Source organism: Plectropomus leopardus, chromosome 4 (genome assembly GCF_026936395.1).
Source record: "Plectropomus leopardus strain MGB_pleo_1.0 chromosome 4, ASM2693639v1, whole genome shotgun sequence".
Lineage (NCBI taxonomy): Eukaryota > Metazoa > Chordata > Actinopteri > Perciformes > Serranidae > Plectropomus > Plectropomus leopardus.
The window spans coordinates 31,182,200-31,199,298 of NC_142179.1; the positions used below are offsets into that span (position 1 = coordinate 31,182,200).

Below are 17,099 nucleotides of genomic sequence, written 5' to 3' on the forward strand. Positions count from 1 at the left end.
GTGTTTTCATTTTGACTTTGGGGATGGGCATACAATTTTAAATGGCTGTATTGTGTATTGATTTTTCTGCATTTTTTTTTTTTATACAAAATGGAAAACATCAATCACCACTGCCAGAAACTGCAAAAACAGAAATTATTGTTGGATTTTTAAATCTCTAACTGTCCTTGTACACTTAATGTTGGAGGAAGGATTCTGTCAGAAAAGAAAATAATATACATCTGACTGAAAATTTTGCCAAAAATAAAGTGTTTGCACTAACTAACCAGCATGCACAAGACAAATAAATCAAGGATTTTTTTCAACTCTAGGATTTCGTTTTCAACTTTACTGTTGAAAGTATCAGTTTAGTAAAAAATCTATGGATGGATGGATGGATGGTGAAGAGAGGAACACGCTTTTTTCTTCAGGTCACTCAGGGAGGCGCAAGGAAAAATATCTGAAGCCTCGGGAAGGGTAGAAAATAAATAAAAATAAATATATAAAACGAAGTAACACCTCAGCCACCCCCGTACTCTGCTAATTAAAGAACAGTCCCTTAATATGTCCCAAGTTCTGATGTGTTTCAAGTCTAATCTCGGTTGGTTTTGGCCGGTGTTTTGTTCAGGCACCGCGCTGGACGGAACCTGGTCCTCGCGCTTTGCATTTTGAAACCGTCGCGGTGAGAAGACACCCAACGTTAGCTACAGTAGCCGGGGAGAGGAGGTGGAGGTGGGCATAACATCGTTACAATGACAACATTTTCAACTAGCAGTGCACTGCAGATAAACTGTGACACATGTTTAAGGTTATGTGCTCGGGAAGAATACAAAAACGCTGTTCTTACTGTACATGTTACCGGATGCTATTGCTAACCGGTGGCTGGAGTGACTAGCTTCCTACCTTGCTAAGTGGCTAATTACGGTTAGCATGCTTGTCAAACTCCGCTTCCTGTGTCGCTGACAATCGTCACTTTAATTTTCTTTGCTTCCGAATTTAACGGACAGTGGTCCCTTATCATAAATTATGTTTCTTTTAGTTTTTGAATGTCTTGAGAATCGCTGCATCTTGTTGTTGGCTTTCCTCATACATGCCTGACCAAGTTGGCCTGCATCCGAGGGATAGTGCCAGCTCTAATATGTTTAAGCGTGTTTTTTGTACCAGCTCTGCACTGCCACCAATGTATCGTTTTATTTATTTTACGTAGATACATGTGTTGTTAACCAGAAAGGCGTACACCTGAGATCGCTAGGTTATCGTTTCCTTGAATTAGTCACGTCTGCTGTAGAAGAGCATGATGATGCATTCAAGCCGCGGGGAAAGTACGTAACTGTAAGAGAAGTCTCCAAAATTCAATTTTAAGCGGCTTCCTGTTTCCTGTTTAACTCTTGTTATCACAAGCACGCGAACAATATTATGGGGTTGTGGGGCAGAAGGGAATTTAGATTATGCACATCTTAATTTTGCGGGAATTTAGTTATTTATGGCAAGGCACAACGTCTTTTCGATATATTGGTATTGATTTTAACAGAAAATGTTAAAGTAGTTCGATGTTGTTGGTAACTGTATAAAAATGACAACAATGCTCATAATTTGTTAGCCGCAAGGACCAGCAAGTCATCTGGGATCATGTTTTGTAATCTGTTGTTATTGCCAAATATATACGGCCATGACACGGAAGAAGGCGTAGAGTGAAGGGAGTTCAGCTGTGAAGTTCGTGAGTACAGTGTCATAAACGATTGAACGAATTATCTAGTTTATATTTGCCTACTATTTCGGGGAGAAATATGAGAATTCACTTTATGTTGGGTGCCTGTCACCCTCAAATCGTCAAGGTTCGAGTTTTCCCACAGGTCTTTAATGCAGCATGCGCCCTCCCTGAAAACTGAGCATGCGCAGAACATGTTGTAAACAATGAGACTATTCCAGACCGTCTCCAGCTTTGTGTCTATCCAACAGTTTATCTGTGCAAAACTAACAACGGTTTCCCATAGCTCCGCGTATATTAATTAAAATGTTCCTTGGTAAGTATAGGGACACGTTTGTTACTAAATGCCATCACGTACACTTTGATTTTTATCGGTATCAGAACCACGAAGACGTATCAAATTTGTTGGCGTTACAGCCTGAAAACCCACCTCGAATGACATACTTGGGCGTGACAGCATGAGAATGAAGCGATTAACATTGTTATAATTTATCCAGTTTTCTGTATATTTGTAATCGTTCATATTCCAGCCCAAAGTTGTGGGCTTTCTTCTGTCAGTCTGGATTTTCAGCTGAGCAGTTTACCTCATGCTAGCTTTGCCAGGCACATTCCCCGGCTGCTAAATGTGACTTGATGGTTAGCAAGCCAGCTAGCAGATGCTAGTCCCACAATAGTATGGTTGGCTCTGTTAAGATATAATGTGCTGGGAACCATTTGGAGACTAGGTAGCACCTGCTTTAGAGAATTACGGGATCTTATTTTTGCAGAATGTTTTTTAGCTGTTGAGCATACGTGATAGATTTGTGCAGCCTCTCTGGAAGTACTTGACAGTGAAGGGCAGGTGTGTACTTGCTTGTAAAATATAATATAGAGCGTTATATCATATGTGACTGCTTCTTTGAGTAAAAATAGGATGGATGGCATTTTATATTAATATACGCATAGAGCAGTTACAGGCTGTTGGGTTGCTCATTATGGGAAATACAGTCAAAGTTAAAAAAAACTACAGTACTTAGCTCACTTTAAAATTTAATTAAGTCTCATCATTGTTTTTATTAATGTGCTAGTATAAGTTTTATGAGTAATGGCCAAGGTAAAATGCACACTAACTAACAGTAAACTAAATAAAGTACTAGTGTTAAGATTCTTAAAGGAAAGTAGTACAAATTGATGTTTTTCTGAATCTGTGGTTGTTATTTGTAATTCATAATAATGGAGGTGATTATTTAGTAGACTTTACTCTTCCTGGAACTTTTATTTTTAATTGGCATTTACAAGTATTGAAGAAATATTTTTGAAAGAATTCTGACCATTTGTAAGAAAATTATGATTCTTGATATTTAGTAAATCAAAAGAACCTTGGAACACTCAAAGTGGACTAATTTTGAGTATCACGTTTTCCTACATTGTAGTTATTTATCAACAGTTTCTGGTCATAATGCTGTGTGTTGTGTTGTGATGTATGTTGTAGGGAGCTGAAGCATGGAGGCGGTTCTGAGCAGGCTGAGGGGGCTTAGTGCTGAAGAACTGCGTGAGGAGTTTGCCCGAGCAGACCTCAAGTGCGGTCCTATCACAGCTACTACCCGAGCCACCTTCGAGAGGAAGTTAGCCCGAGTCCTGGCCGGGCCAGAGAGCAGTACCGCTGAATCGGGAAGCAGCTCTTCGGCAGGTGTCTCAGCCAGTGCAGCCTCTGTTGCCGATCACGCCAAATCTGTGTCATGTGCCACCTCAACAGTTGCACCGACAACTTCTGCACCACGGAGCAACCCCACTGAGGCCGCCAACGAAGAGTTGGACTTTGGCTACGGTGTGGGTCTCAACCCTCCAGAGGAAGATGAGATCTCAGTAAAGAGCTCCACTGAGGGCAGCAACTCTCAGTCCAAAACGGAAACCCCTTCAAAGCCGGCACAATTGTCCCCAACCTTTTATTATGGAGTATGTCCACTGTGGGAGGATGTTTTGTCAAGAACTGGTAAGAGAGACTAATTTTTTTACTTTGTGTGGTGTCATACAGATATCAGTGTTACATATTCAGAGTCAGCAAAAGTTACAGACACAGACCAGGATCACTTGCCAGGCAGTCTTGAATTTGGAAATCAGGGGAAAGAGTTTAAATGAATATAGAAAAAAAGTACCTTTAAACTATGACGAGACTTTTTTGTAGTTGTTAAATGGTGATATGTTTCACTCCACTTAATAATTGTTTTACTATATTTTCTTGTGTTTTTAGACAAATTATGATAAATGTTTTTTGGGTTGGCCTAGTGACCTTGTGGTTAAGACACATACCATATAATGTAATTACAAAGTCCTCGGTTTTATACCAGCTGTTGCTTGTTTCTTGTTTCCTCTCACTTCTGAATGAATGAATATATCTGAAAAAAAAAAACATCACAAAAAATGCTTTGTTGATTCTATCTGGTGTGATAAGGAGATGGAAAGATAGGTGACAAAAAATATATATATTTTCAATCTAAAGTAAAACAGTTATTTAAAAAGTGACAACGGTTGCATCCAAGTGTATTAATTCCTCAGTGTTTCTTATTTTAGAAATCTTAAAAAAACACACAACTCCTGTGAGTTTTATTTTCTTTGACGAGATAAACCCGTGCTCGAAATGAAGCATGTCCATCTGTCCCGGGGACAATAGAAATAGCACCGGGGACACAAAGATGCAGTGTGTGGAATAATTCTGGAACAGTAGAGAAGGTTGTCATTACAAATGAAATCTTTATGTTTATGTGTCCAGTATTTTATATTAGATTATTGTTAGGTGGTCAAATCCTGAAAATGTGCATTAAGGCTGCCTGGCATGAATTCTACACCTTATTACATGTGTGCTAACACACACAAAATCAATCTTACAGAGAGACCATCTTGATAGAGTGGATACCCCATCATCATAAAAACGCTGAGGTGGCTGAACAACACCCAAACGTTAAAGACTATGACGCAGAGAAGGCAGTCGCAAAGTTGTGGCAAAGTAACATCAAAAGCAGACGACCAGTGTTGAGTGGAAGTGTGTGACAGACAGAGACTGATGGAATAGGGGGAACAATAGGAAGGAGATAATGATGTAAATATGACCTGAAAACAAAGTGAACTGAGTGCTTAACAATGAAGCTCTTATGGTGTTTAAAATGGAAGAACGTCCACAGCAAACCACACTGAGTCAATAAAGTTATGGGAGTTAATTCTTTAAAATTTGGGATCATTTTTTTTGGCAAAAATGGTATATGTAAGGTTAATGACAATGCTTTTTTTTGTTTAATATTCACCTGAAAATAAGAGTAGCTGTGTTTCCATTACTTTAGAAGGAGCCGGTTATATCTTCATATGGAGCGTGGCACAGGGGATGAAGTTTCAGTTTTGTAACATCACTGCTAGATGACACTAAATCCTTCACACTGGATGCTGAACTCTAATGGTTTTTAATAAATCTGTATTCAGTGAGAATCAGAAGCCCAGTTCAGGACATTTAATTTCGGTACAGTTGCGGCAAACTGAATGAAAAAGTTAATTTTGAGTCCTGGGTTTACCTTTTGGCTTTGTAGTGACTTGAGGCTAAAGTCCACCTCAAAGATAATCATGTTGCGTGTTTGTTTATTTGACATCAACTGTGTTTTTCTAGTTTCTGTATTTGTTTAGGAGTACTAGCTGCTGTTAAAGTCTGACACCCACATTTGCTTAAGTGGATGAAAGCATTTATTATTATTTGTTTGGTTGAAAGCAGCAAGGCAGTAGGGCTGCCTGAATAGATGGAATAAAATATTGATCTAAATTAATCTTGATCTACCATAAAATCAAACCTGGTAATGTTAACCTGTCAGATCAGGCTTTTATTCCAATTGCAAAAGCTATGGCACTCTGTCATTAAAACATGACTTTAGGGGCTACTTCGACAGACAGGAAAAGAACGCAAACAAATCCTTCACCAAGTTAAGAGCCACATTAACAAACAGTAGTAAGTCAATCAAGAAATTCAGATCATGTAGAAAAATTGTACTAAAGCTGATTGTTAGTGTTTTGTTTTTGTCTGCAGAGAGAGCACATGTGTACACCGATAAAAAAGATGCGCTTCAAGCTGTTAAGATGATGAAGGGAGCCCGCTTCAAAGCCTTTCCCAACCGTGATGATGCTGAGAAGTTTGCGAAGGGGATCTGTGACTATTTCCCCTCTCCCAACAAATCTACACCTTGTGTGTCTCCTGTCAAACCTGGCCTGGTCATTAGTAAAGGTGAGTGGACACAATGTGTGAGACCCTAATGGATACTCACTGTTATATGTTGTATTTGAAGTTCAGTCTAGGTTTCGTCACTGGTCTTTTTGGTCATGTAGAAGGCCAGCAATCGTAGAAACATGCAAAACAGTTGTTTTTTGCTGCTTTTAATTGAAGTGCTCTCTGTGAGCTGATCATCCTCATTTGTCAGTATAGTGGTGGGATCCATCATTCCTATTTTTTTAGTTTTTGACAGCTGTGCATGTCCTTCACTTTCTTCTCCCTGTCCACACCAGACAACATGGAGGTCGATACCATCAACCGGGAGCGGGCCAACAGTTTCAAGAGCCCACGCACCCAAGATCTGACCGCCAAACTGAGGAAAGCTGTGGAGAAGGGCGACGAGGTGGCTTTCAGCGAGCTGGTCTGGAGCAACCCGCGCTATCTCATCGGCTCAGGGGATAATCCCACTATTGTGCAGGTGAGGACATAATTTATTGGTCTTGTCACTTTCCAGTTGTCTAATTATTGCATCTTTTTGAACCATTTTCTCTAACATATAATAAATAAAACCTGTAGTCAAGAGGCAGCTTTGTTTGAGCTTGTGTTAATGATACTGTTTCTGTTTCTCATACTCTGTGAAACTCTTTCCTATTAATAGAGATGCACAGTGTTACTAGGATCGTCGTATGTTGATGTAAACATCCTTTCCACATCAGTGCCAACCTTTTAGCTAAGGCCCTTGTCAAGACTGCAGTTGCTAAGATGAAGGAAAAAAAACTGGAAAAGTCATGGAATTTTACAATCTAATTTTCTAGGCCTTAAAAAATCATGTTATTAATCAAACTCGTGTGTAGTGAAATTGTTACAGTATTCTTCTGTGGATAAACGTCCACACAAGTAACATAATGGCAAATACATTTTCTGATGCTGTTGACGTAACATTTGTCTAATATGCATTTATCTGTGACTTTTTTTAACAGACGTTGCTTAGTTTTTTCGCTGTATTCTGTCTCTTCATGTCAGCTTGCTGAAATTATGTTTGAATAGAGCTATAATTTTTTCTAAATTTGAAAAATCACATCCATGTAGGGCAAGATTTTTTTTAATTATAGGCCCTTGAAAAGTCATGAAAAAGTTTTCAACTGTAGTCCATGAAAATGTGTGGGAACCCTGTATAAATACCAACTTTTGCCATTTAAAAATAACTGTTGGTTGATAATTCCCTAACTTCAGCAGGTGAAGTTAAGGTCAGATGCTGCTTTTGGACAAAATTAAGCATCGTTTCCTGTTGACAGGAGATTAAAGAGGATTATGTCCTGATCCATACAGTGTTTCCACTGTTTTGTCTGGTTAGGAGGGCTGCCGGTACAATGTAATGCACGTGGCAGCCAAGGAGAACCAGGCAGGCATTGCCCAGCTGCTGCTGGACACTTTGGAGAACCCGGAGTTCATGCGCCTCATGTACCCAGACGACCAGGAAGTTATGCTGCAGAAACGTATCCGCTACATTGTAGATCTTTACCTCAACACTCCAGATAAGGCTGTAAGTTCTTTTACCAAACCAGATAAGATTAAATTCTTAAAAAAAAAATTAAAAAGTAGGTAGTGGGCTCTGTTGATTGTGTTTGTCTGTATATTTTCCAGGGCTTTGAAACACCACTCCATTTTGCCTGTAAGTTTGGGTGCCCAGATGTGGTCAATGTCCTGTGCTCGCATCCTGACAGCGATAAGAACTGTAAGAACAAGGATGGCCAGAAGCCTTGTGATGTAAGGAGTTTTATTTTTAACCCCTATTGAATTTAGTAACATGCACCATGAGTAATAGAACCTTCAGCACTGCCTGGGTAGTTGTTGCTGGGGGTTATTACACAAAAAGTGTTCATATGGGAGCTGTTTTACAGTTACTCAGCCATGCTCAGACCTGCTGAACACTGGTGTGCTGGCAGTAGCTGCTGAGGGAGTTACGGTTATGCTCACTCAGGTTTTGAAGCCGTGACCTTTAAGCTTGCTTTTTAAATCTTTTGGCAACAATCACTCACTGCACATTGAAGGCTAAAATTAGATGAGCATGAGCAAATTCTTTCCTCAGCTAATCCAGCAACAGTTGTATGTTGTCAGCTGTACACACACACGCTTCATCCCCAATTGTTCTTATTTTTCTTTTCCACAGCTTATCTGTAGCAGAAAAAATAAAACCCAAGAAGTGAAGCAGAAGATAAGTGAATTTTTGGAGGGTAAGGACAAACAATACATTTCTTAAACATTTTTGTTCCTAGTCTCTCTCTTCCTGCCGAAGGACACTTGCAAAAGGCATTTTCTGTGGTGTACTTCCATACAGAGAGAGATCTGATTACATAAAAGCAGCATGTAACATCCTGAAGTGTGAATCTGGTTGTGTGTGTCAACGCATTTTTTAATCTGTGGTGTTTGTGATGGTGTTAGCCATGTTAGCCGATACAGTAGAAACCGCTTACAGTGATCACAGTTACAGTGATCAACGGCTTATATGAATCAAAATAAATGATCATTCGTTTTCAGTATTCAAGTAGTCTGCTTACAGTATTTTGGGTCGTTTCATACATATTATGTTATGATGGGAAAAAGGAAGTATACAGGGAAAGCACCTGTGGTTGAAGCCATCCTCCTCATGTAGACTGATAATGCCCATATAATGACGAAGCTGTGCTGTATTTTGCAGTAAAATAGCAAAGCTGACATGTCATTACTTTTATATATATGTTATTTACATACAAATACCAACGAAATGGTGATATGCATTAAAAATTAAGAAAATGGGGGGAAAAATAACAAATTGACGAAGATCCAAGTAGGATCGAAACGTTGCCTTGAATAAATTTGTGTGGCATGGAGTAGGTGTGCAGGCGCTACCTCTTAAAGTGATCAATGTGACCTGGACAGATGTGATCACGGTGAAGGGTTTCCACTGTGGAAGAAATTATGCTAAAATTCATCATAGCTGGTTGAGTTATGAACTGGTGGTTATTGGTGAGTTGGCTGTGGGCCCTGTTGAATAAACTACAAACAATTTTGCAGTTCTAGTTGTATGTTTTCTTTCAGTCCCCTGAGTCAGTCCGGGGTGTGAAAGAGGAAATAATTTGGATAAATCTGACAGTTGCAGTTAAAGACTGGCACTGGATTTGGCATGTGAACATGGCATTTGGCATGACATTTTGCATACTCTTGAACTTTACTCGCTGTCCTCTCCACAGGCTGACAGCACCATAGGCAACAGATGTTTGACAACACACCAAATTCTTTATTTTAATTTAATTTTTTTAAGATTTGATTGCCACTGATGTCACCCTCATTGAAAATATATTGTTCTGCAAAGTGCTGCGAATGAAAGACATGTCCATCGAATGAATGCTATTTAAACCTTAAAATGTCTGTTGTCTCACAGATCGCTGCTTTATCCCTTTGCTGAGGGCAACTGACAACACTTCTCAGCCTATCATTGGTGGTCTGTGGTCACCAGAGTCCTCAGAGAGTCTCTCGCTGATCCAGCGGCATACAAGAAGCCCCATGGATCCCGTGATGACTGTCACAGCCTTTGCTGGCCCGCTGAGCCCATCTAAAGCAAGTTCTTTACCTGATTAGCTGTCTATGTTTACTCATGTCCATCACCGCATCATAAATTACATTTATTGACCAGAATATATTGTCTTCTCCTGTAGGCAGATGATTTTCGCCGGTCCTGGAAGACGCCACCCAGAGACCGAGCAGATCTTTTCCACCACATTCTGAAGTCTGATCCCGACCGTGGGGCAGAGAGAGTGGGCAGGTACGTCCAAAACCTAACTTTGCTTTTGTTGTCTTAACTTTCTACATGAATTCTCAAATATTTTATGAGACTACTGATAGTGATACTACTGGGCTCATTGCTGTCGACTGTGATGCAAAGAGACAACACACTGAAGGCAATACTTTTTTTTTGAGCGGAATAAACATGTCTTGTGGATTATAGACATGTTGGGCCATGTACCACACACCCTGGGTTCAAACCCAGTTCATCCTTTGTTAAGTGTCACCTCCTCTCTGTCCCCCATGCACATTTTAACCACTGTGCATTGATATTAATGGAGTGGACAAAATATTAGAAACCCCTGTCAGTGTTGTGCAATACAATTAACGAAGGACCAAAACTGCAGCTTTGAATTAACACCTCAGTTTCAACAAAAACTGAACATGAAACGTCATGAAGCTGGGATTATTGTAGGGCTGTTGTATTAAACTGCATTTTTCTTAGCTAGAGGTACCACCGTGCACAGTTCCTTTCAGTTTCCACTTCACAGTCAGTGCTACAACAAAATCTATCTAAATATGATGGATTTTGTTAAAAATATATTAAGACCTTGGTTTGGAAGCATCTCATTTGTACTGGAAATGGCTCAAAAACACCTCAATTTGTTAGGATGTCTGTGTGCAGTGATATTTAAGGTCCAGTGTTTAGGATGGGGGGGGGTATATTGGCAGAAATGGAGTATAAGTATGAAGAATTGTTGTGTTTTTGTTACCTTAGAATGAGCTGTTTATATGTTGTACATAGCGAGCGTGTCCTTGTCCACAGAGATCACCATATTTTTACAGTATCCCAGAATGCACAAACCAAACACTGGCATCAATTGCGTGTTTGCATCAGCCATGATATTTAGCCTCCCCTCTGCAATGAGCAGTTTTGGGAAAACGCAGATTTTTAAAAAATATGAAACTGCTTTTTTCTGTGTTTTTCTATGTTGTGTTGAACATTTCTAATCGTCATTATCACACTTGCTCAAGTGACTGGATAATGCTAGAGGTTCCACGAGCGAACACAAAAATTGGGAAAACCTCTTTCAGCGTCTCTGCAGCACACGTGGAACACCGCAGTAAACATTTAAACTCAGCTCAATGGTTACCATTGGTCAATTCCAAGCAATGATAAAAAACTACTGTGTTCATGAATGTGATTGTTTCTAACTGTGCTCCACTTCCTCTGCTTATTCTGTTGTTTCTTGTGTTTCGTTGTTTGTTTTTGGACTGTATTGATTGTACTCTCGACATCATTGTTAATTAGGGCATGCTCTCAATGATATCTCGAGATTAAATAAAGGTTGAATGAATGAGATAATCTAAATATGAGTCATCTTTTATTGACAGAGACCTGGCTCATGAGATGGGCCACCCATGGGCTGAGTACTGGGACTTTCTCGACAGTTTTGTGGATCTGTCATCAACCGAGGGGCTTCGCAAGCTAGAGGAGTACCTTAGTAAGAAGGATTTCAGCCCACGGGCTCATGAAGAGGCTGGGGAGAACGAGACCAGCAACAGGTTCAGAACCCCCTCTCCAGGTACCTTCATCCGCTCTCTACCAGGGAAGCTGCGAGTCCTGAAAAACGAACAAACTGTTGAAACAAGACATTGGCTGCACACATTGCAGATCATCCTCTCCGAGTGAATCTGTTAATTGGCATTGTAGTGTAATCAGCGTTCACAGATATAGCCTCTTGTAGGATGTGATGAAAATGGGAGGGATTTTGCAAAGCTGCAAAATCTTGTCCCGTGAAGAATTATATCATAAAATGAAACTGCATAATGACTTCTTTTGAGACTGTTTTGGTCATTAATCATTTCTGGTTGCAGGCAAGCCTAAAAAGTTCTGCAACTCCATCTCTGTTGGTGCCTTCCTGGACGAGGGTGATGACATCAGCCTTGAGGAGATGAAGAACCGGCAGAACGCAGCACTCACCAGCATCACAGCCTCCGCTGCATCCAAGGACTGCCTGAAGGGAGCGGTGGGTGGCCGCGAGTTCCACATCCTGCCCATCGCGCTGCACCACCGCGGAGCCGACCTGATTGAGACGGCGGCCGAGCAGGACCTGCTGTGCTGCTGCGACAATGGCCTCCTGTCGCCCGGCGTCGTCTGTAAAAACGGGGTGTGCTCCTCCTCCAGAGATAGGACTCACAATGGAGACAAGGTGACTCCTCGCACCTCCCCGTCCTCCTCCTGCCTGCTGTCGCCCATCTCCAACCTCATGGTGGAGTTTGAGCGCATGTCGCTGCAAGAGCCACTGGACAGCCCCACCAGCTGCAGGGAGCGGAGGAGCAGTGGCGGGAGCCGGCACAGGGAGGTCCGGGACTCCTACGGCTCCTCCTCGGGCACAGACCTCAGCTCTGGGCTTAACCGCCTTTCTCTTGGTCACAGCAGTCAGGACGGTGAGAGCGTGGAGGGGCCAGGCTGGAGAACAGAGGGAGGAGGGACAGAGGAGAGGCGCAGCAGTGGCAGCTCAGAGGAGTACTTTGAAGCAGAGGAGAGTCTGGAGGTGCTGGGCAGGACTGGGGGGTCAGTATCAGGGGGGCGCAACTTCTGTGCTAGGTCCAAGTCATGGGACCATGGGGGGAGGGACCTGAGCAGCTCAGGATCCTCTGGGTCCTCTTATAAGTCTTTAGATAACTCCAATGAGTTCCTACCCAGGACCCCACCGCACATTAGAAGAGGACTTTTCATTGACGGGTGAGTCACTGTAATTTCTCTCCAGAGGGCTCGGGGCAACGATGCTGTCTTAAATCAGACGTTGAACTTGTGGCAACACAGATAGAAAATGATCCTTATAATGTTTTACAAGATAATGTGCCAAAATCTTTAGTCTTAATATCAGGCGTGTCCTGATCCAATCTCAAACATCAGATTGGGGGCTGCTTAAGGATTTAGCTTATAGAGCGTCCAGTCCTGTGTTTTACATCAGCAGTCACATGGATGTTTTTACTGTCATGCAGAGCAGCATGGAGCGCAGTCTTCATAACTAAAGTTATAAGCACTCAATTTGTTTCAGCTCAGTGTGAGAGTCATGTATCTTGCTTTTGGCTGTAACGCATGGTGTTTCTCTGCCTCGCTCGGAGGAAGAGAGCAGAGAAAACAGGTGCAGAGAACTACAGCCACACTCGCCACTGCAAAATGAAACAAAAGCCAATATGGCTTGTTTATTAATGAAGGGTAATCTGCCCTGAAATATATGCAGATGACAAAAATAAAAATCTCTACAGAATACAGACCATCAGGTTTCTGAAACACAGGCTGCTGGAGCAACAAACATTGGACTCTTAATTCAAGAGGAGTATACTGCAACAGCAAATGTGACAGGCAGGAAGTTACAAAAGGGTTTGATGATCCCAAACTTATGATTTACAATGACAGTAATATACATGATAATAATACAATAGATTCACCTTCTGTGTTTTTACAGGGATTCACCAACCAAGTTGGACAGAGAGGTGTTATCAGCAATAGAAGGCTTAGACATCGATCCCCTGAAGTATCCCAGCATTCTCAAGTGGAAGAGCACAATGAAGTCGTACTCGGCGTCAGACATGCAGAGGTTAGTAAGTGTGGCAAGCATTTTATTTCAGTGCATTTTCTCTATTATTATACGTATTTTACAGCGCGTTTATGATGCTGCCTTGGCCCAAAAGTGAGGTTTTTGGTCTCAGTTGCTGGTTAAATCAGCTTATCAGATTAACTAAATACTGTAATAAATATTTATTGTGTCAGGAAACAATTTGATTACAGGGGTCATTATGTCAAAGACATGCAGACCCCTACACAATTGACCACATTTACATGTAAACTGTCCTCCAGATGCTGGTTATGTTAGATAAACTGTAGGCTGTATAGTAGGCTGTGTAGTTTTAATATATCTCAAGTATTTATGTGCTAACATAAATCAAAAGTTTGGAAACAGTAGTCAGACTCCAATGCTCTCCGTGCAAAGCCAGGCTAAAGAAATTAGGCAAAAGAAAGATTCATTTTTACTGTCTCCTCTGAGGTTAATACAGTCAAAAATGACTATAAGAGAGGAGTATGCATGGTTAGTACTGCAGAAATTCAACACAGAGGTCTGGTGCAGAGGGCTTTTCAGCTTTTGCAGCTAAAACATTGTGTGATTACAGTCACAAGACATTTTTGGGAATTAGTAGAGAGGTGAAATGCCAGGGGTGGAGCATTTTCTTCCTGAGAATAAATATGAAACGACAAAGCAATCATGACATCTTGTGCTCTTTAGGTGTTGTGTCAGGTACGTGTAGTAGAAATCAGCAGTCTCATTTCTTTGTAAAAAAAAAAAGAAAAAAAAAAGGGCCAGCACACTGACAAAAAAAGGAGGATTCTCTTTGAAGTGCAAAAGGAGACAGAAACAGTGAAAGTTTCAGTCATAGGACATAGAACAAGTATTGTGTTTCAGTGTGTGGGCATTATTTTGCATAAATCTCAGCACCTGGTCCAGTAATGGTTCAGTCACTTTTGTTGATAAACAACCCTGTCAACCCCATGTATCCAGGTTTTGGTTACTTGAATGCCTCTGCGACGGCGACAGTCATGGCTGTGGCATTATATTTTGAGGTTGTCCATACATACCTATGTCTGTATGTATTTTTCAAGAACACCTTGAGGGATTTTTTTCAAATTTGGCACAAACGTCCACTTACACTTAACAGTAAACTGATTAGGTTTTGGTGGTCAAAGGTCAATGTCGCTGTGAACTTGCATCTGTTTCACTCTTGTGAACACAATATTTAAAGACGGCCTTGGTGGAATTTCCTCAGTTTTGGCTAACTAAAGAATTCATACACTAATTACGACAACATTTGACACAAATATTTAATTAGATATATTGATGATATTTTGTATCCAAAAGGGCTAAGTTCAGCTTTACCGTGATGTCATAATGTCCGGCGTAAACACTCTATGGACATTATTTAACGCCGAATCACAGAAACAGAAGTGAAGACATTTGGTCAGATACTGAATTTGTGACATTAATCTTGGGTGCCCACCTTGTAACTGTGTTGATTGTTTAGATCTTGCGGCTGCCATGGGAGAGATGTGTGTGAACCATTCATGTTTTCATATGAATGCTCATGTATGTAAACTGTAAATGCAACTTGAGTAGTTTGCGGAGGCATAGGATCACAATGCGATAACTCAAGTTTACTGTGGGACAGGAGAATGTGCACTGATGTTAACTTCAGCATTAGTAGCAAATGAGCAATATTGCAAAAGCAACCACTGACTGGTTCTGGTGTATGTCATGTAGCTGGCCCAGCCCTGCAGTGGTAAAACCACGACTCAGGATGCAGCATCAGACTCCCGGGTCACCGGTCAGCGGCCTGATGTCTCCCACTGGTCGCTTCAGTCCCGCCCGGCACGCCGCCTCGCCAGACTTCAGCCCCAGCCGTTACAGCCCTGCCAATGCTAGCTACATCCAGCGCATCCGCCTCAAGCACTTGAACGAGCCACCGATCTAACTGCCCACTCCGCCCCCCACCACTACGGCCATACTCTTTCCAAGCCCTAACCCCGCCCTCCCCATTTCCCACTACAAACCCAGCTGCACCAAGGTGGCTACACCAGAGCTCAGAAACCACATACCTAACAGAAATATGCACAAGTGTCTGGAAGATTTGTATTAATGATGTATGGTACTACTCCTATGTAATACAGGAATTCTCATCACGTTGGGTTGTGATGTACACTCAAGACTTTAAAAAGGAAAAAAAAAGAAACCTTGATAATTTATGTACTGTATGGGTGTGGACCATGTTGAATTGACGGTAATGTTATTTGTGGCAAGTGTGAAGCACCTGTATCATAGCCTGAGTCAACTTTTTTGAATATTGTGAGCCGCACTCCCCAAAGTTAGATCATCACTAAAACCTCAGTGTGGAATCCTCAAGAGGATTCTGTCACTGAGTATGTTCTTTAAAAAAAAAGTAAATTGTCAATATTTTAAAAGTTATTTTTTGTATGTTGGTCAGTAGCACAAAATTTAAATGTTTTTATTAATGGTGTTAAAACCGACTGCCATTTCCTATGTTTTCCTCAGTTCAGGAATTGCCTTAATTTTCTGAAGTGATGGACCAGCTCTCTGTCAGTTTGGACACACTCTCTCTAGCTCATACGTGTAATATCTGGAAGATGGCGACCTCACTGGCTGCGTCGGTCACAGACGATTACGGCAAACATGGGAAAAACTGATTCGACTGAGATCTTCCTTGTTTTTATTTTGTTCTTCAATAAATGCATACATTTTCCATCTTTTCTCGGTGGTTCCTGGACATGTCTTGACTTTTCCTTTCTGCCACAACCGGCGGCCTTAGACTGTGCAATTTTTTTTTTCTCTCTGAAATATCTTTCATTCACAAGCATCTCCCACGGTGAGAGTATGAATGACAAAACACACCCATCAGTAAAGAGTCATTTCAAATCGGTCTCCTTTGGGCTAAACCTTAAAATCACCCGGTCTGAGACCACCTTTAAGCTGTATTAAGCGATTAACCACTAGTGGACAGAAAGACTCCAAAACTAACTCAACAGCGACTGAATCCTGATGTATTTATTAGCTTATTATGTTAACAAAAATCTGCCTTACGCTTACAGAGAACCCAACAGATTAGCTGAGAGCTGCGTAGAGTTGGGTGTTGATTCCCAGTGGGATCGGCAGTACTCGCAACCGTTTTCATATTACAAAAAGTAGTTTGACTTAGTGTTAATTTCAAAACTAGCGCTTAAAGGAGCTTAAATGCCCAAAGTTGTGTCATGAATCTCTTTGGTGGTTCTAATTGGCTTACACGTACACATGGCAGGTTCTTGCAGTTCTCCAAAACATGTCAAGTCGAGTGGAATGTGAATGTACAAAAACCTGCTGTATCCAAATTATCTGTAACTTAGGGATAAATTCACTGCTGTATGAGGGCTTATGAGCTGTCTAGGACAAAAAAGCCAATCATTTTAAATATTCAGATTGCCACTCTACTTAGGTCGAGAGAAACAAGTGTTCTGAATGTACATTTTTTTGTGAAACTAAACCTTTATCTGGAGAGCACAAACTACTTCACTGAGAAGATTGTTTTTGTCATCCTTGTGCTCTCAGGTGACAACAGATCTAATTCTGGTCTCTGAATGTTTATGAATGTGGAACTTTTGCAAAAATGCACCTAAAAAACTTAAAACATGCTTCTTGTGCTTTTAGCATTCTGTGCTTTATTAAAAAAATTAACATTAAACATGGTGAATTATTTCTGTATGTCTAGACCTCATTGCTTTCAACTAATCAATAAAACATCCCTCCTACTTTACTGCCAAAGTGTCCGTGTGCTTTTCTTTGACATATTTCAATTTATACTGGGAAATACGAAAGA

At 41.0% G+C, this 17,099-nt stretch overlaps 1 protein-coding gene across 3 annotated transcripts; it reads left to right on the plus strand.

Annotated features, from left to right (window-relative positions):
* Window positions 1-580: 580 nt before the first annotated feature.
* Window positions 581-17,036, plus strand: ankle2 (ankyrin repeat and LEM domain containing 2). Of its 3 annotated transcripts, none has more exons than XM_088077107.1 (13): window positions 581-711; window positions 3,159-3,659; window positions 5,730-5,924; window positions 6,203-6,387; window positions 7,264-7,452; window positions 7,554-7,676; window positions 8,080-8,143; window positions 9,331-9,510; window positions 9,609-9,711; window positions 11,067-11,257; window positions 11,550-12,420; window positions 13,151-13,282; window positions 14,996-17,036. In XM_088077107.1, the coding sequence occupies exons 2-13, from the start codon at window positions 3,170-3,172 to the stop codon at window positions 15,204-15,206; spliced, it is 2,934 nt and encodes a 977-aa protein (XP_087933233.1). In that variant the 5' UTR covers window positions 581-711; window positions 3,159-3,169; the 3' UTR covers window positions 15,207-17,036. The 3 variants fall into 3 exon arrangements, with proteins under 3 accessions (XP_087933233.1, XP_087933234.1, XP_087933232.1); XM_088077108.1 differs by lacking the exon at window positions 581-711 and adding an exon at window positions 1,485-1,696; XM_088077106.1 differs by lacking the exon at window positions 581-711 and adding an exon at window positions 1,859-2,003.
* The last annotated feature ends 63 nt before the right edge of the window (window positions 17,037-17,099 follow it).

Excerpts from the sequence above, each read along its gene's own strand:
- ankle2 (XM_088077107.1), top strand. The coding sequence starts at position 3,170 with ATGGAGGCGGTTCTGAGCAGGCTGAGGGGGCTTAGTGCTGAAGAACTG. Across the intron at positions 5,925-6,202 it reads TGGCCTGGTCATTAGTAAAG|ACAACATGGAGGTCGATACC; the intron begins GTGAGTGGACAC and ends TGTCCACACCAG. Across the intron at positions 13,283-14,995 it reads TCGGCGTCAGACATGCAGAG|CTGGCCCAGCCCTGCAGTGG; the intron begins GTTAGTAAGTGT and ends TATGTCATGTAG.